At 40.1% G+C, this 19,277-nt stretch overlaps 1 protein-coding gene, 1 long non-coding RNA gene and 2 other non-coding genes across 5 annotated transcripts in view; 1 reads left to right on the forward strand and 3 right to left on the reverse strand.

The window, feature by feature from the left end:
• Nucleotides 1-820: 820 nt before the first annotated feature.
• Nucleotides 821-5,580, reverse strand: RPL21 (ribosomal protein L21). Its single transcript, XM_004458512.5, has 6 exons — nucleotides 5,558-5,580; nucleotides 2,922-3,000; nucleotides 2,254-2,315; nucleotides 1,705-1,817; nucleotides 1,124-1,274; nucleotides 821-961 (listed from the first exon to the last, which is right to left on the reverse strand). Exons 2-6 carry the CDS (start codon nucleotides 2,986-2,988, stop codon nucleotides 872-874), a joined length of 483 nt encoding a protein of 160 aa, XP_004458569.1. The 5' UTR covers nucleotides 2,989-3,000; nucleotides 5,558-5,580; the 3' UTR covers nucleotides 821-871.
• On the reverse strand, nucleotides 1,537-1,663 carry LOC111764145 (small nucleolar RNA SNORA27). The gene has a single exon (XR_002796835.2). It is a non-coding gene; the product is annotated as a small nucleolar RNA SNORA27 (small nucleolar RNA).
• Nucleotides 1,922-1,993, reverse strand: LOC111764144 (small nucleolar RNA SNORD102). Its single transcript, XR_002796834.1, has one exon. It is a non-coding gene; the product is annotated as a small nucleolar RNA SNORD102 (small nucleolar RNA).
• A 72-nt stretch (nucleotides 5,581-5,652) lies between the features above and the next one.
• LOC105746121 (uncharacterized) overlaps nucleotides 5,653-19,277 on the forward strand; it is a 40,578-nt gene continuing 26,953 nt past the window's right edge. For both annotated transcript variants that reach the window (XR_009180843.1, XR_001118618.3), the window contains exon 1: nucleotides 5,653-5,911. This is a non-coding gene — a long non-coding RNA (uncharacterized lncRNA). The remainder of the gene's footprint in view (nucleotides 5,912-19,277) is intronic.

Genomic DNA, 19,277 nt, shown 5'->3' on the forward strand with positions numbered 1-19,277 from the left:
AAAAGGACTAGGACATGGGGATCTGAGAGAAAAGCTGGACAGGGAACATCAAGTATAAAAGGACTGAGACAAGAGTGTCTCAAGTCATAGATAAGAGACAAGCATATAATTGATTCTGACTTTGGAGTGCAGTGGCAAAAGTAAAAGACAACAGCTTTAAAGGCCAGGGTTAGAATTCTGGATTTCTTACGGATGCGACTGAGTTTTGTATAGTTAAGTAATATATTTACATCTTGAAAGGATGACTGGTTTCTGTGGAGAAGACTGGGAAGATGGGATACCAGAGAAGTCACTTTTGCAACTGTGCCAGAGTAGTTGATGGCAGACTGGAGCAGTGGTAACAGTTGGAGATGGTGAGAAATGGCTGGATTTAGGATAGATTTTGAATTTACAGTATATAGAATTTCCTCATGGATTAGATTTACTATGCTTTCAACAATCTATTTTTAAAAAGTAGGCTTCAAAGGCAAATTCCTGATCCTGTATGATGCAATTACGAGTTATCAACCTTTCTTGAGCTTAACTGTCATGCAATAGGTAGCCTTCCATTAATTTTTAGGAACTGCTTTCCCATGGTGATTTAAAGAGAAAATTGTCAAACCAGTATAAATATTTCATAAATACCAGCTTGCAGTTTTCTAACCAACAAATACCAAATGGGTAGATTCTTTGCTGTAGAATAAGTCATCCAACATCTTTCAACCAAAAAAAACCCCCTACTAAACTTGATAGTAAAGACATTTATTACTCAATGAATTAGGACATGGTTTGCTTTAAATACTGAGGAGACACAATACTACTCAAGAAAAAATCAAAGATCTAACATTTTTACAATCCACAAATCTTTTATTATTTATTTTTTTAACATCACTTATGCCATGAATTCATAGGGAATAGGTTCCAGTAGCTCAGGCTCTTTTCCATTAGTTCTCACAAAGTGTGCTTCCCTGGGTGGAGCAGGCTATTAAAAAAAAAAAAAAAGGCAGAGGAATAAAGTATGTAAAGTGCTCTCAAAATCAGATACATACACATACTTAAATCACTAACTTTCATAAAGAAACAACCACTAAAGAACAACTTTAATCTTCCCAAAACCAAAAGAAATCCTCAGTCAAGCACTGACCTGGCGTTTCAGTTGGACCCAGGTACCTTTCTCTTTAGCTTCCTTCTTTTTTTGATCATTTTCCTTCACACGTTTTAGGAAGCTATCTCGGCTCTTAGAGTGCTTAATATGCTCAATGCGTACATTAATTCTCTTGGCAAGAATCTTGCCCCTGAAGAAAGCAAAAAAATTCTTACTAGATAGCCTATGTGAGATGATGGCTATTTATAATCAATTACTAATCTTACTGGGAGGGGCCCTGAGGGGGACATTTCCACTTTTAAGCTCTCTTCTCATGGCGTACCTTGAGATACAAGGCAATTTAACCAAGGCCAGACTGCTAATTAACCATATTAAAATGCTCTTCTTTACTCTGAAAACAAGTACTTACTACCAAATTCAGTAAGCAGAAATTTTCCAGTAAATCTATTTCCATTTGTTTCCTGTGACAGGATACAAGACAAACACTTAGTTTGCCTGAGTTTTAAAAGGATGTTTCCTTTGCCCCACTTGAATGACCAATAAAGACATACGTCCAATTGGCAAAGTGAAAAGCGGGTATGAGGGAATACTAACTAGCCACAATGAATTACATTACTTACTTAACCTGTTTGTTTACCACTATACCAACAGCATGCTGGGTAACATTGTAGACTCTTCCCGTTTTGCCATGGTAACATTTGTGGGGCATTCCTTTTTGAACAGTGCCCATTCCCTGCAAGGAAAAAAAAAAGTTACACCAGCTGTTCCCCCTTCTTTTAAATCCTGGGCTTTTATTACACTTAGATATTCAACTCTATTTTTAAATGACAATTCAAGAGCTTTCAGAGCCGGTGAAATGTGTTTTTCACATTGCTTTAAAGCAATCAAAAAGACAATCATCATCAAACTCTTGACTGCCAGTATACATTTAATAGCAAGCAGGTAATGAGCCATTTTTTAAGTTTCCATTAGAATAGCACTTAAAAGTCTGGTTCCTTAAAGTAAAATTTTAATAATTCTTTCTACATTTCGCTCTTATTCAGGAAAGTTTTCCTTATTTAGGAGGATAAAAAGATACAATATACACAAGTTTTGAATTCTAATACTAAATTGAATCCAATAATTCTAACTTGCTATTTTGCTGTTAGTTGCACAACTTAGAAATTTACCTTTATGTCTACGATATCACCTTTCTTGTAGATTCGCATATATGTGGCCAAAGGAACAACTCCTGCAAAATTTTTTGATAGTCAATATACAACCTCTCTCCTAAAGTGAAGTTTAATCCTGTACCAATATTTAGTTTTAAGAAACCACTAAGGGAAGCAGCTGTGGCTCAAGCAACTGAGCTCCCATTTACCATATGGAGGACCCGGGATCGTTCCCAGGGACTCCCTCCTTAAAAAAAAAAGAAAAAGAAAAAGAAAAAAGGCGTCCCAGACCCTCACGGTGCGAAGAGGTGCTGGACCCCACTCGGTGAAGTGACATACCAAAAAGACGAGGAGGCAACCAGATAGAAAAAAAAAAACAAACACCACCACTACATAAAAATCATGCTTTATTACAAAATAACTTAGGTAGATGCTGGTTATTTAATGCCATTTGCTTCCCACACGGGAGGTCTCAGGTTCAGTATCCAGTGCCCCCTAAAAAGAACCAACTCAGAGGAGCCACCATGTGGTTCAGGGGTTGGGTACCAGCTTCGCACATACAAGGCCTCAGGTATAATCCCTGGGACCCGTACCTCAAAAAAAAAATCTAAGAGCCACAGCACAGTAGAAATGTATTAAATACAAATATATGTCATATTTGCTCTCAAAGAAAGTAAACTACTTACCATGTTTTCTAAAAGGCCTAGAAAACATATAGCGGGTCCCTCTCCTCTTTCCCTTTGTGTTTGTCATTTTGGCGAATTACTAGAAAAAAAAAAAAAAAAGCAGATAAATTCAACCTCAAACTTGAGATTCACACATTTACCCTAAAAACTTATAATTTTAAATGTTAACATCTTAATATTGATATCAGAATTAAACAATTAGGGAACAAAATAAAAAACTGCATCACCACATATCTTTTAAAGGGTAAAATGTACATCATTTTAGCAAGTAAAAGTAAGGTTTTTGTCTAAACTGCCTAAGTTCTACAATAAATTTATTCTTTTCTCCATTCCTTGTTTCCTACTGGGAAAAAAATCACTTTTAAGCTGAGGCTATTTGATCTGTGAAAGCAAGAAGAACATGGGCACATAAATGTTAACTGATTTATGGCAAACTCCTAAGTAGCAGAACTTGAAATGGGAAAAACTCTTTTCCTACTAGAATATAAAAAGCACAAGACTCCTGCAACACTATCCTAGAACTTGGTCTAGAATACAAAAGGCACTGGAATTATAAATGAAATAATTTATAGACAGCAACAAAACTAAGGCTTGAATTTACACAGTAGATTAAACCCTTTTTATCAACTTTAATTTCTGATACAGCACCTATTTTAACTGTCAAAAATTATTTCCAACTCTCCTCCCATTTCTTCTTACTAGTTTATGAGGAAATGTATATAGTGTAACAGGAAAAAAAAACAGGGTTTATAAACACTACCCTAAATAAGACATAGACTCTGTCTTACCTTTTTAAAAAAGGTTTATTTCTCCCCCCTTCCCCCCCTCCCCGTTGTCTGCTCTCTGTCCATTTGCTGTGTGTTCTTCTGTGACCGCTTCTATCCTTATCAGCGGCACCAGGAATCTGTGTTTTTGTTGCACTGTCTTGTTGTGTCAGCGCTCCATACGTGCAGCGCCATTCTTGGGCAGGTTGAACTTTCCTTCGCGCTGGGTGGCTCTCCTTACAGGGCCCACTCCTTGTGCATAGGGCTCCCCTATGAGGGGGGCACCCCTGTGTGGCACGACACTCCTTGTGCGCATCAGCACTGCACATGGGCCAGCTCCACACGGGTCAAGGAAGCCGGGGGGTTTGAACCGCAGACCTCCCATGTGGTAGGCAGACTCCCTATCCATTGGGTCAAGTCCGCTTCCCTCTATGTCTTACCTGTTGGGAGACCTACATGTGTTAAGCGCTCACTTTCATCAGAAAAACGGGGTCACTCATGATGATAGAGATTGTTGTTATGGGGGGAGGATTGGGGTGAGGGGGGTAGGGGGTATATGGGACCTCATATTTTCTTAATGTAATATTAAAAAAATAAAGACAAAAAAATAAGAAAAATGGGGTTAACAATTAACTGAGAGTATGTCTACAAAGCTCACAGCAGAAGTAAATTGCTTAACAGTAACTGATAGCTATTTATCTATATCTAAGAATTCAATTATAAGTAAATGGAATTAAACCCTTCCTTGTTTCCCATCTGGTCATTTGGGGCAGAAATGCCATCTCTGGCAACTAAACATACCACAAGGCAAATACACCTAAGTCAGGCTTAACTTGATTTCACAATGTTCTAACATACATCAGTACCGTTTCCACACAATATGCTGGAAAGGAGACACAAGCATCTTTCACCTAATACCCCAAAGCCTAATCATCGCTACAATGCATCCTTCCCTTTAAGGCGGGAAAGGGGGAGGGTGGGGAACTGTCCTTAAGTTCATAAAGAGAGATACTCTATAGGTTCAAGTCGCTTTGTGGAGTTACACAAAGTGGCCAACAGGAATGGAAGTCATTTTGGACTCCAGAATTTATGCTCCTCCCACTAGATACATTTTCCAAGAACGAAAGGACGCTTAACTCTAATAGCGGATTGTTAATATCCATACAGCAGATAAAAAGACAAGAAACCTGCGAATAAGAGATTCTAGACCAGATATACAGTTATTCGGGGGAGAATACCTTCGGGGATCGCAAATCATTTCGACTATTTACAGAATGGTCTGGGATTCATTACCGGGATCGATTCGTTGGGCACCCACCCCTCTCCGACCACAAGCCCTGGCTTCCATAAACCTAAGATTCACCGGAGGATAAAGCCAACATCTGCCTAAAACCCGTTCCCACTATCCCGAAGTCCCTGCCCGAAGGAGCACTGCGGGTTTAAGTTTTAACTTAGGAGCAAATATGCTGCAATCAATGGAGTTCGGAAGGGTCAGGCCCGGTGGCCGCACACAGCCCGTCCGAGAGGCTCTGGTACAGGATACAGGGGCTGAAGTTGTAGGACATGCGAAAGATAAATCCTTTCCAGACTGACCCGAAGCGCCTCTCCCCAGTGACTCGGTCTCGTCTTATTTCTCGACTGAACCCCTGCAGGGCCGCAGCATCGCAGTCCGGTCCTCGGCCTCAGCACCAGGCCCGGCTCGGCGCACGCCGCTCCCGATTTGGCAGGAGACGGCTCCTCTCGGCCACGCCAGTGGACCTCACACAGGCTAGACATTCTCTCTAGGGCCCCAGTGCACGGCCTTAAGTGATCACAGAGCCGGGAATCAAGTCTGTCGAACCACGGGTACCAGGAGACGCACGCGATGCCTACCTGCAAGATGGCGGTTCCGGCCGAAAGGAAGGAGGCGGTGCCGCTGCGCTTGCCTTACAAGGGCCTGCGGGCTGCCCACGGCGCTGCCTGCAAGAAACGCCCCAGCGAAATCGAGTTTTTCTGGGAAAAGGAATCGTCCCTGTGAACAAAAAGAGTCTGTGAGGTTATTTTCCCTTTCTTGCGAAGAGGAGACAATCAGTCGACACACTTGGCTGACACTTGGCTCTTGCCAGGCAGCCCGGAAGGGGGCCTTCAAGCGCATCACACTAGATGCCGACGTCCGAGCGTCCCGCCGTCAGGCCTTGCGACAGAGGTTACGTCGGAAGCTCCTGCCCCTCGCGTTGGGTCGCAGAGGTAATTCCGCGGTTCGTGCGCCGTTGAGTGTTCTCTTCAGTATATTTTGTTTGCAAAAATGATTATGGGGCGCAGAAGTCAAATCGTAACGAAGCAATCAAATTATCCAGTTTGTGTGTACAAGAGTTTTTGTTGTTTTTTTCACCTTTTCTGCCCCTATTTACGTATTATCTTCCACATCTGCTTGTAGATGTGTAAATTGTTACAACCACTTTGGGAAGCAATTTGGTGAAATTAGTAAATTCAAGACTTTTCAACTAAATTCCAGTGTTCCACTCCTAAACACGTGACGCAGAGAAACGTGGGCAAGACTACGTAACGGCGCTATGGGTAGAAGCAAAAAATGAGAAACGTCTATCAAGAGTAGCAATTAAGGAGTTATCACTAAGGAATATTCAGGCAATGGAGCATTTTAAACTAGTAAAACAGAGGGAACTCAAAAATAACGAGGCAAAACAAGATAGAATATATGTAGCAAAATAAATACATAAAATTTCATAACTTAAAGCATTTTCTTAGGATAGCATGACATACACATTTTATGTAAAACTATAGTTTGCTTAGGTGTGTGTGTGTATATATATATATAAAGATGGCCATTGTTTATTCATAATACTTTTTATGTATTATTTTTAAATAGATTGAATTTTTTAGAACAACTTTAGATTCAAATACTCTGAATCTGGTCTCCTCTCTTAACATCTCACATTACTATGGTACATTTGTTACAGTTAATGAACCAATATTAATGCATTATTATTACGTGAAGTCTGTACATTCAGATTTGCTTGGTTTTCACCTAATGTCTTTTCTGTTCCAGGACCCATGTAGGATACCACATTACTTTTAGATGTCATGTTTCCATAAACTAGTCTTGGCTGTGGTTGTTTCTCAGACTTTCCTTATTTTTTATGACCTTCACAATTTTGTAGGATGCCCCACTACTGCGATTTGCTTTTCTTGATTTTGTGTATTTTTTCTATAGTATTTTTTTTCTCCCCAAAATAATCAGCTCAGCAACATAAAATTTTTTTAAACTATCTGGTTGGATATAAATATTGTTGTCTCATTGTTTGAAATTTGCATTGCCTTCCTCCCCTAATGACTCAGGAACTTGTAATATGTAAAAACCATAGGAAATTCAAATGTTTGAATGTACACATCACTCTCTGTGGCCAGTCTTCAGCCCTTAACCTCTCTTGCTCAGGAACCTGATCAGGAATAACTAATCATCATTCATTCCTTCAGTACATTAACCTCTTTACCATCACTGTAACCATTGGCTTTCTTTGGCGTCTATATTTTTCCTTACCAGTTTAGTTTTCAGTAGTTGTCTTTCGACTACTTCCAGGCACTCTCCCTTTCATATGACTCCTCTAGCAAATATACATACAGCTGTCTATCTTCTCCATGACAGTACCTCCATAACTGCGCATTAGAAGAAGATCTTGCAAGTAGGCCAAGTGGTTGACTGTAAATCACAAAGTTGTCACACTTGGGCTGCATTTTGCACATAACATGTTTTCTTAAATCCACAGAATGTTTATTAAGCTTTATGACAAAAATCCAAGATTTCTTGTTTCTCTTGAAAAATCAGAAGATCTGACAACGTAGGACAACTGACGGTCTCGGTGGTAGCAGTCTCCTGGAGATGAGCAGTGGCTTCTGTCTTTAGATAGGGCATGTATATCTGAGTTCCATTCAGCTTTCTTCAGTTGTTAACTGTCTGGTCCCTGAAGGCATTTGAATTTTCAGCCCCTGCAATGAACTCAAGTTCATCCATTCTCACATAGGTGCTCAATTGTGCCTAGCATCCACTGCAGTTCTAGAGTTAGTTTGCTTACCCTCTCTGCAATACTATTTCACATCTTTTCTTTGATTTTCAAGTCTCCTCTCCTTTCTCTCCACTATTTTAGCTGAAGAGTGTCCCTATTTTATCAGGGTAGAGACATGCTCTGGTCTTTCCACCTAAAACCTACAATCTTCTCCTTCCTAGCCCACCTTGACCTTATATTCCCTCTCAGCTACTGCCCAGTATTTTCATTCTGCTGTCAAGTTTTTTCTTTTTAAGAATCATGAAATCACTGTTTTTGTATATTGAAAACTGCGGCAGTGATTTAATATGGTTTAACCAAATGCATGGAAATTGTTACCTCTTCCTCATCTCCCATTCTGTTTTCAATTTAGTCTAATCTAACTTCTGCTCCAGTTATGCTGCTGAAACTGCTTGTCAAGGCCATCACCTACTTCCATGTTAACCAAAACCAAGACATTCTGTGTTCTTATCTTACTTGATCTCTCAGAAGCACGGACTCTGTTGCCCACTCCTTCCTCCTTCAACACTTCCCTTCTGACCATGCCACAGTATATTTTGCTGTCCCTTAAATAAGAGACCAGCTCAGAACATAGGACTAAGGCCTGCTCTTCTCTTTCTACACTCTCTTCCTGGGTAATTCAATTTACTTCCATAATTTAAAATTTCATTTCTGTGCTGCTTACTACCAGATTTATTTCTTTCATTCAGACCTTTCCTCAAAACTTCGGTTTAACCTGACGTGACATCTATTCTTGGCTACCCTTTAGCTTCTCAAAGTTAACATGTCCATAATAAAATTTTTGATTTCTCGTCAAAAATAAAACTTTTGATTTCTGCTCCAGTATTTTCCCTGTCAGTAAAGAACATAAGCCAGAAACCTAGTTTTCACCTTTAAATTCTCTTACCCCCTTCATATCCAATCCATTATCAAGTTTTGTCCCAGTTTCACTTACAAAACATCTCCAAGTTGGTCCACCTTTTCCATTTCTGTGGCCACCATGCCACATCTCTCACCTGGATGGTACTGGCCTACACAGTCACTCTTTTCTCTCTGGGCCCTGTCCTATCCATTTTCAATTTAGTAACTGGAGTAATCCTTTTAGAATGTAAACCTGATTGTATCACACCCTTGCTTAAAACTCTCCAAAGGCTTTCCATGGCTCTAAGGTAAAACCTAAATGCCTTACCTTGGCTTGCAAGAACTTGCATAAACTAGCTCCTGCCTATTGACCAGCCTCCCCCTCTCCTTACTTCTTAGTACCTCCCACTGCCTTTTCCAGTTCCATGAACACATCAAGCTCTTACCAGCCTCAGGGTCTCTTGCATGCTGGGGTTTTTTTTTGCCCTTCAAAGAGCTCATTTTTTTCTCATCTGCTTGCTTCCTGGAAGAAGTAATACCTAAGAGATTGAAAAATGAGTAAGAGAGAGAAGATTGAAAGAGAAAGAAGGTGGACTTGGCCCAGTGGTTAGGGTGTCCGTCTACCACATGGGAGGTCCACGGTTCAAATCCCGGGCCTCCTTTTGATCCGTGTGAAGCTGACTCATGCGCGGTGCTAATGCGCGCGCGAGGAGTGCCCTGCTACGCAGGGGTGTCCCCCGCGTAGGGGAGCCCCACGCGCAAGGAGTGCACCCCGTAAGGAGAGCTGCCCAGTGCAAAAGAAAGTGCAGCCTGCCCAGGAATGGCGCCACACACGTGGAGAGCTGACACAACAAGATGACGCAACAAAAAGAAACAGATTCCCGTGCCGCTGACAACAACAGAAGCAGACAAAGGAAATGCAGCAGATAGACACAGAGAACAGACAACTGGGGTGGGGGAGGGAACGGGAGAGAAATAAATAAAAATCTTAAAAAAAAAAAAAAGAGAAAGAAGATTCCTATGTAAAAACAATATGATGTATGCACGTAAGAACTGGAGCAGTATGGTGTTGCTGTGCAATCCAAGAATGATGAATAAAGCTGGAAAGGTATTTTCTGAAAGTTCTTAGTGTGGCACTTAAGAATGCTGAGCCTTATTCTATAGACAAATTGATAATCAGTCAGTAGTATTAGCAAGAGGAATGATGATGATAGTGATAGTCAATATTTACTAAAGGCTTAGTCTATGTGCCAGTAAGCACTTTGCAAATATTATCTCATTAAATCCTCACAACAATCCAGTGAGTTCTGGTGTTATCTGTTTCTATACCTTTAAAAGATTCTACATTATAAAAACAGTTGGTTTTCCAATTCCTCCAGTGTTGGTTTGGGAGTCTGCCTTTTCAAGCCATCTAAGTCCACTGGAACTGGCACTTATCCATCTGCTTTCCAGCTTTCAGAATTGGGTTGCCATTTTGAATTCGCCCCGAACTTGTGATTTAAGTCTTTACACACAAACACATACACATTTTTATGCTGGTGTTAGTGGGGTTTCAGGAGGATACAGAATTCAATGAGAGGGAAAAAATTCAATGAGAGTATTTAATCTGCCATTTTAACCTGGAAGCCCCAGAAATTAATTGTTTAGAAGTAATATACCTAATAATTAGGTTAAACCATTTATTGTTTTAGCTGAACTGGAGGTTGAAGAAGGAGTTTCAGTGCTAGATGAGGAGCTGGATTATCAAGTGGTCATTGTGTTGTAGCTACCCAGATCCCTTCCCCCTTCCTATTACTCCTGTACCTACTTTGGAGGCATTAACTCCTCATCCCAGGTGTATACTCTTACATTTTTTTAAAACCAATTTTATTGATACGTATTAATAAAGCATACAATTCATGCAGAGTTTACAATCACTGTTTTTTATATAATCACATATTTGTGCATTCATCACTTTCATCATTATTAGAGCATTTTCATTATTTCAGTAATAAAAAACATACAAAATTCTTCAGCTCTCAAGTCTTTCTATGCTTCCCCTGCGGTACATAGCTGCTATTTATAGCTATTCTTGCACAATTAATTATTTGTTAAGCAGTGTTAATATATTCATATACCATATGATCTAGCCAAAGTGTATAAGGAATGGCTTTTAGTATAATTACAATGTTGTGCCATGTGTAAACTCTTAGGAAACCTGCCCAGACCCTCCCTCTTCCTCTTCCTGCTCCAGTATAACCATGAGGCAGACCTAAATTCAGTTAACTGGTTTCATTGGTAAATTCTTGAGTGAATCAAGAAAGTACGGAAGTCATGGTTGGAGGTGGGTGACTGTTGCAGGGTCCTACTTACCTGACTGTTCCTGCTACCAGACACTGTCTCAGTTCCTTTGGCCTAATTCTCTCTTGATTGCATATGAATTCTGAAAGGTGCCAGTATCCTTCTGATAAATTGCAAGAATAAAATAAAACCCAATAAATTACTGAAGTCAGCCAAGATAGGGTTCTGATACTTGAAACACATAATCCCCATTCATAGACCTTTCAACTCGAAGCCTCTAGAATGACATTGCAGGTTTATTGCACAGTGGGTTAAAACGCACTGATCTACATTAGCAAGAATAAGATATATTATAGATGACTGTTAACAAGGCATTTTAATTTTAGTTAATTTTTTTTTTTTTTTTAAAGATTTATTTTTATTTATTTAATTCCCCTCCCCTCCCCCGGTTGTCTGTTTTCTGTGTCTATTTGCTGCGTCTTGTTTCTTTGTCCGCTTCTGTTGTCGTCAGCGGCTCGGGAAGTGTGGGCGGCGCCATTCCTCGGCAGGCTGCTCCCTCCTTCGCGCTGGGCGGCTCTCCTGATGGGCGCACTCCTTGCGCGTGGGGCTCCCCTACGCGGGGGACACCCCTACGCGGGGGACACCCCTGTGTGGCACGGCACTCCTTGCGCACATCAGCACTGCGCATGGGCCAGCTCCACATGGGTCAAGGAGGCCCGGGGCTTGAACCGTGGGCCTCCCATGTGGTAGACGGACGCCCTAACCACTGGGCCAAAGTCCGTTTCCCTAATTTTAGTTAATTATTTTTAATCTTTACTTGCCATAGCAAAATTTAAATTCCAAGTCAGTTTTTATGTTTTTTTTTTTAAAAACATACTGTTATATATCTAATCAGTTGATCTGGGCTAAGTGTAATAAAAATACTACTATTATCCTAAGAAAAACATAAGAAAATAAAAATAGTAGTATACCCAAATGAATTCCAAAATTAAATACGTTCTTGCTATGGCCTGGTATTTTGGACTTTGTATATTGCTCTTGAGATACAGTCTGTGTGTATGTATCTTTGTGTATACATACATATGTGTATACATGTTTGTTTATATACACATGCAGAGTAAGGGATTTTTAAAAACACTAAAATGCACAGAACATAAGTGTACAGCTGGAGTATTTTTGACAAATGTACATACCCTTGATCCTTGTAATCAGTACCCCCCCCTGCCCCCTGCCCCCACCCAGTCAAGGTATAGAGCATTACCAACCCCCTGGAAAAAGTTCCCTGCTACTCTTTTGCAATCAATTCCCTCCCCTACCAGAACTGTCCAATATTCTGATTGTTGTCATTGTAGATTAGTTTTGCCTATGCTTTAATTTCATGTAAATGGTACCATACAGTATCTACTCTTTTTTTGGTCTGGTTTCTTTTGTTTAACTTAATGTTTTTGAGAGTCAACCATGTTTTTGCCTGTATCTATAGTACAATTCCTTTTAATTGCTAAGCAGTATTCCACTGTGTGAATATGCCACAGTTTAATGGAAATTTGAGTCAAAATGTTTTCATTTCTTTGGGGTAAATACCTGGCAGTAGAATTCCTGAATCATTAGGTAGGCTTTTGTCTAACTACATAGTAAATTGCCAGATGGTTTTCCAAAGTGAACCCCAATTTATTTATTTAGCATTATTCTCTGAAGAGGTTATTTATTTTTACAAAGTCTTTTGAAATAGGATCGCCTTGTTAGTTCCAGTGTACGAGTATCTCCACATTACTATTTTTGTGGGGTTTTTCCCTGTGAAGAGATTTTAACTAAGTATGTGTTTTGGTTTATCTTGTTTTTAGAAGGCATTGGGAGCTTAACACCAGGAGGGCAAATTTTCTAAGATTGAACAAAGCATAGTTCTGTCCTCTAGGTGTGAGGCTGCTGTTGAGAACCCACAGTTTGAATCTTACACCTCTCACTCATGATTTGGCCTTTGTCTTGGTAGATTGACAGGAGAACAATGTCAAATAAGGACTGATTAAGAGTTTCTGGTATAGAAAGTATATAATGAGAATTCTCGTCCTAGACAAGAATGTCACTGTAATGGCAGATAGCTAGAATAACAAGGGATAGAAATACTATAAATAATTAAAGAGCATATTACAAAGAATAATCACAAAAAATCTATTCATCTTTTTCCCATCAAACTTTTCATCCGAGATCCTGAGCAGCAGCACAATTAACAAGGTAAAATCTGTGTTTTAACCAACCGAGGCAAAGACTGATGTCTTCCAGAATCATATTCCCTACCTGAAAATGGTGAGGCATGAGCAGGCCTGTTACTATGTGACTTGACATTCAGATAGGATCCCAGCCTACCAACCTAGGGCCTCACTGTCTATATCCGCATATCTCTGCTCCCAGACCCTGCTACTTGTTCCAGCTTTTAAAATAGCTCCAGTGCAACACAAGGTAGAACCTAATCGAATAGCAGAAGTGTTTAGACAAGAAGTGTGTTCAAGTGATGAGGACAGTTGGGGAAGCTACTGCAGTGGCTGATGGAGGCCCAGTTGTGTTTAGGCAATGGGGCACAATTTGGAAATGGGAAACAGATATGAGGTTGAAGTTTTATAGCTGATGAAAAGCTCCTGGTAGTCTGTTGGGACATGTAATAGATTCAAGAAGACATTGGTGGGTTGAGGTCAGCAATTCCTACTCACACTGATTATTTCTCTAGATAACACTGTCATCTGGAGCTATGTGCATCTCTTCCCAACAAAGTTAATTTTTGGGGGAAGGAAGGAAGTTCACCGTCTTTTTTGTATTTGCATCATATAAATTTCGCCTCTCTTGTTAGCCCTGATTAATTGATTGCTTACTGCTTCCTGGACCTGAGTTGCGGAGTCCCTGAGGCAAACTCTAGGCTCACTGTAAATTAGAGCTTATTAGTGCCTGATATGAGCTCAGTGGGAAGAAAAGTACCTCCACATACCATATTTTTGTCATCTCTTGACTTAACGTAACTGGTAGCAGAAGAGATCATGTTACTGTTTGAGAAAAAGTTCTGCAGAATAATGGAAACTGACTAGGACATAGCATGGGGCACATAGGTAGTAGTGCAGGAATTCTGAAAGAGGAGTCCTTACGTCAAAGACAGTAAGAAAGATTTCTTCCACCATAGAGACAAAAGCATGAGTTTTTTTTAGTCAGACTAGGTTCCAACTCTCTATACTGTCACTTCCTTTAAGCTTCTGTTTCTTTGTCTTTAAAGTAGAGACACAAACGCTCATTTTAAGAGGAGCTTTCATTTATAATATCATGTGAGATAATGAATGGAAAATGCCTTTTCCTTTTGTGTAATACCTGGCACCTGGTAGGCACAGGGCACATGATCTCCTTTACAACCTCCAGGGACTCTCAACATCTGGTCTGTGGATCCCTGGGTGTCTCTTAGACCCTTAAAAGGGATCTGTGAGGTCAAAACGATGTTTATAATAATACTAAGACATTGTCTTTTCACTGCATTGACCTCTCCAGTGGTACAAAAAGCAATGGTGGCGGACTTGGCCCAGTGGTGAGGGCGTCCGTCTACCACATGGGAGGTCTGCGGTTCAAACCCCGGGCCTCCTTGACCCGTGTGGAGCTGGCCCATGCGCAGTGCTGATGCGTGCAAGGAGTGCCGTGCCATGCAGGGGTGTCCCCTGCGTAGGGGAGCCCCACACACAAGGAGTGCGCCCCGTAAGGAGAGCCGCCCAGCACGAAAGAAAGTGCAGCCTGCCCAGGAATGGCGCCCCACACACGAAGAGCTGACACGGCAAGATGACGCAACAAAAATGAAACACAGATTCCCAGTGCCGCTGAAAAGGATAGAAGTGGTCACAGAAGAACACACAGCGAATGGACACAGAGAGCAGACAACTGGAGGGGGTGGAAAGAAAGAAAGAAAGAAAGAAGGGAGGGAGGGAGGGAGGGAGGGAGGGAGGGAGGGAGGAACAGCCTAATGGCTAAGCACTAGTCAAGGCAGTGGCAACTAACTATACTCGTCATTATTGTGTTCTTTACCAAGCACCACGCACTCATAATATAAAAATAAAACAGCACCAAAAGCCAGTTTACTCAAGAATGCTTGGTGAGGGCAGTAAAAATCGTAAAAATCATTAAATGGGAAGTAGGCATATGATAACTTCTGCTACATGCCAGTACGATGATTGTCTGCTACATGCCAGTATGATGATTGTCTGCAGAAAAAGTAGTTGTGATTCAGTTTGAATTGTTGGCTCAACTTTTTTCACTGAATGCTACTTTTTACTCGAAAGAACAACTGGCAAACAAGCTATGGTTATTCTCACTTGGACACTTAGCAGATATTTTTCTGGAAAATGAACTGAATGAGACTGCCACTTCAAGGAAAACAAATGACAATATTTGTTGCCAGTGAAAGACTTGAGGTTTCACGGTGATAATTAGAATTTTGGGAAACTTGTATCCATCCTAGCTTAACAGTTTCCCCAACCTATAGACTTCTTTTGAGATCAGTGGTAATATATAAAAAGCAATTTGTTTTATATTGTATAATGAAATGTGTCAACATTTGGATGATCTGCATGACCAAGTTAACCATATTTTCCAAATGGCCAATCCATGATGTTTACAAAATAATTGGGAAAAGATCCATTTGAAGTGCAAGATAGACCAAGATTTTAATGTAATGGTATGAAAACTTCATTGATAGGGTTTCAGATTTCACATTGCAACTTAACTTTACAAAAACCCACCACTTAATGAGTGTTGGTATATGTCTTGGTTTGCCAGAGCTGCTATGAAAAATACCACACAATGGATTGGCTTAAACAATAGAAATTTATTGTCTTATGGTTTTGAGGCTAGATGAAATCCAAAATCTTGATATTGGCAAGGCTTGCTTTCTTCTGTTCTGGTGCTGGCTGCTAGGTATGGTTCCTTGGCTTTTCTGGCACAGCATGATGTCCTCTCCTTTCTCCTCAGGGTTCCTGCTAACCTCTGGCTTCTCCCTGTGGCTTTCTCTGACACTGGTTTCCATTTTTTTCTTTTTATAAGGCCTCCAGGAATCTGGATTAAGGTCCACCCTGTGTCAGTTGGCCACACCTTAACTAAAAATAGCATCTTCAAGAGGTCCCATTTACAAAAGGTTCATACAGGAATGCAGATTAAGAACATGCCTAAATTGTGTACAGAAATCAATCTACCACAGTGTAGTATCAAATAAGAATAGCCACAATGATCAGAAAAGCTTATTAAAATATTTCTAATTACAACATATCTCTATAAAGCTAGATTTTCTTCACATATTTCAACCAAGTAGGATTTGACAATAGGTTCCATGCAGAAGCAGATAGGAGTATTTACCCATCTTCTATAGACATTAAGGAGATTTACAAAAACCTAACACAATGCCATGCATTCCACTAATTCTTATTTGGGAAATATAGTTATTTTCCATAAAAATACATTATGTTAATATAGTGGGGTTTATTATTTTAAAATTAATATATTTTAAAAGTCTCCATTTTAATTTCTAATATAGTAAATATTGATAGGTAAAACCCCTATAAACAAAAGTTCTTTGAGTCCTCAATTTTTTTTAGCTTTTTTTTTGTTTTTTAAAAGATTCTTTGATTACATAAATGTTGTTACAGAGAATGTATCTGGGATTCCCATATGCCCTACTCCCCATGCCTCCCACATTTTCCCACATATCTTTCATCAGTGTGGTACATTCTTTGCAATTGATAAATACATTTTAGAGCGTTACCACTAAGCATGGATTATAGTTTACATTGTAGTTTACACACTCCCTCCCATTTGACTCTGTAGGTAATGGCTGAATATATAATGGTCTGTATCTGTCCTCATAACGTCATTCAGGATGATTCCCAAGTCCCAAAAATGCCCCCCATGACACCTTTTTTTTTCCTTTCCCTAACCCCAGAACATCCATGGATCACTGGCTCCACAACAATGGTACTTCTTCCATTGCTAGAATTACAGTAAGCCAATAGTAGTCCACAGTTTGTTTCCCAGTCCTGAGGACTCTGGGATGGTGATGCCCACTCCACTATTAATTGAGGGGTGCTTCGATCCCATATAGCCAATTGATGGGACTCTCTTGCTTGCATTTGTAGGCATTCTTGGTTCCTTGGTATGGTGTTTGTCCATCATCTCCTCCCCGTTAGTTGTCTGGATGAGTCCATTGAACTGGAGAGTAGGTGTTGCAAGTCCATTGATATTCAGGGCTCAATTGGCACATGGACAGCCCAAAGATTTAAGTGTCTTGGGTGTACATCTACCAATTTTAATAGTATTTAAAGGTTCAAATAGAAGGACAGAAGAGTCATGCATAGGGAAACCACTGGGAAGCATTAATACCAGATTAGGATCCAGTGGCAAGGGGGCCAAATTCCTGAGCTGTCTGCCCTAACCTCCAGTGTCTGGGTATCTCCATGTCCCTGAGGAGCTTTGCTATTTGGGGTAGTATCTCCTTTGGCTATCAATGAGATCCTGTTGAGATGTGCATAAGTGCTACCTCTGGGATGGCCTTCTGACTCACTTTGAAGTCTCTTAGCCATACAAACTCATTTGTCTTTAGCTTTTCCCCCTTTTGGTCAAGGTCTTTTTTTTTCTTCAGATGCATTGCTTGTTGGTACTAGGTAACAATCCCTTGGTGCCAGGGAGGCTCATCCCCAGGAGTCATATCCTGTGCTGGGGGAAAGTTATTGCTTTTATAGGCTGAGTTCAACGTAGAGAGAGGCCACATTTGAGCAATAAGGAGGATCCCAGAAGGTAACTCTTAGGCACCCTACATCAGTAGGCTAAGTTTCAATTTCAAGAGCAAAGGCTCATAAGTATAATCATCAATATTAAGGGTCCTTAAATGGACCATTCTCCTTCACAAGTCATTGTCCCTGTATACTTGGGGCATTCTTGTTTTTCCATTAGAGAATGAGGCAGGGCGCCCCTGGATGGGAATTTGGTATTCTTTTGGTTCTTGCGTGAATCTCCACCCACCATGACAATGCCCCGTGAACATTTGAACACCTTTTTATGCCTTATATGTATACCCAGGTGTGCTCCCTCGCATGTATCCCCCCTCAGTGACACCCCACACCAGTGATCCTCCCCTGCCACAGTTGTAACCCTTCTGTGTCCTAAAATCTTCTCAAAAACAAAACCAATCAAATAGCCACCCACAATTTATAAGAAAATGAAATTATAATGATAGTTTTATACATAAGAAGTAAAAATTATTTTTAAAAATTGGGATATTAAAAAAGAATGGGGAAGAAGCTGTGGCTCAAGCAATTGAGCTCCTTTTTACCATATGGAGGACCTGGGTTTGATCCCTGGGACCTCCTGGTGGAAAAAGAAAAAAGGCATCCCAGACCTGCATGGAGAGGTGCAGGCCCCATGCATCGAAGTGATGCACCAAAAAGACAATGCAACCAGATAGAAAAAAAAATTTAATGAGAAAACACTTTTTCCCCCTCAATTTTAAGAGGTAAAGGGGCCCACCCTGAAAACAAAACGTTTAAGAACACCTGAAACTTTTAAGTCCTTGTCCTCAACTTCTGCTACTGCTGGGTACAGTGTTGATCCTTCCAAAGGAAAAACCAGGGAGGTCACCAGAAGTCCTGAAGTAATTTCCATTTTTAGCAAACTTTGACTATTAGACTTTTTGGGCAAGGGCCAGCCAAAATATGTACTATTCCCATAGTGATCTTGCTTCTGCAGAGTTTGCCAGGAACATGGCTTCATGGGATTATTTCCACTTTGTTTTGTGAATGTAGGACAAGTCATGGTACAATTTTGCTGATTTGCCTTAAAATGAAGGCCTTGGATTTTTAATTTCTTCTGTACTTAGGCTGATTTTGCTTAACTTATATTCCCTGATGTCCTTAGACTTTCAGGGAAACCACTTAAAAGTCAATCAGGTAAAATTTTATGAGAAAATCAATAGTGAACTAGCACTTGGTTATACTTATTAAAATTTATTCCAGGGACACTTTAAAAAGAAACGTACACTTTTTTTTTTCTCAAAACAGTGTTTCCTGGCAATGAAATGATGTAGGTGAGCAGTAAGGTTTCTGTCCTCTGAATAGATTTAAAGATTTGCTGTATTCTGATGAAATAAGAAGAATCTCTGGTTGAAATATTTTGATGACAATACTTGCTAGAAAAGACTAAAAGCTTTTTAACCAGTAGAAAAAATTACGCTGGCTAATGTTTCATATATGCCAGGAATTTTTGAAATAGACTTTTTTGGTGAACCGACAATAATTTTAACCATTATAATCAACCACAATGACATCAAAATATTTCTGCAAAACAATTGATACAAAGTGCTTTTAAAATCTTAGCACTGGGATTTGGAGCTTCAGCCATCAAATGTAATA

This window comes from Dasypus novemcinctus, chromosome 15 (genome assembly GCF_030445035.2).
Source record: "Dasypus novemcinctus isolate mDasNov1 chromosome 15, mDasNov1.1.hap2, whole genome shotgun sequence".
In the NCBI taxonomy this organism is placed as follows: Eukaryota; Metazoa; Chordata; class Mammalia; order Cingulata; family Dasypodidae; genus Dasypus; species Dasypus novemcinctus.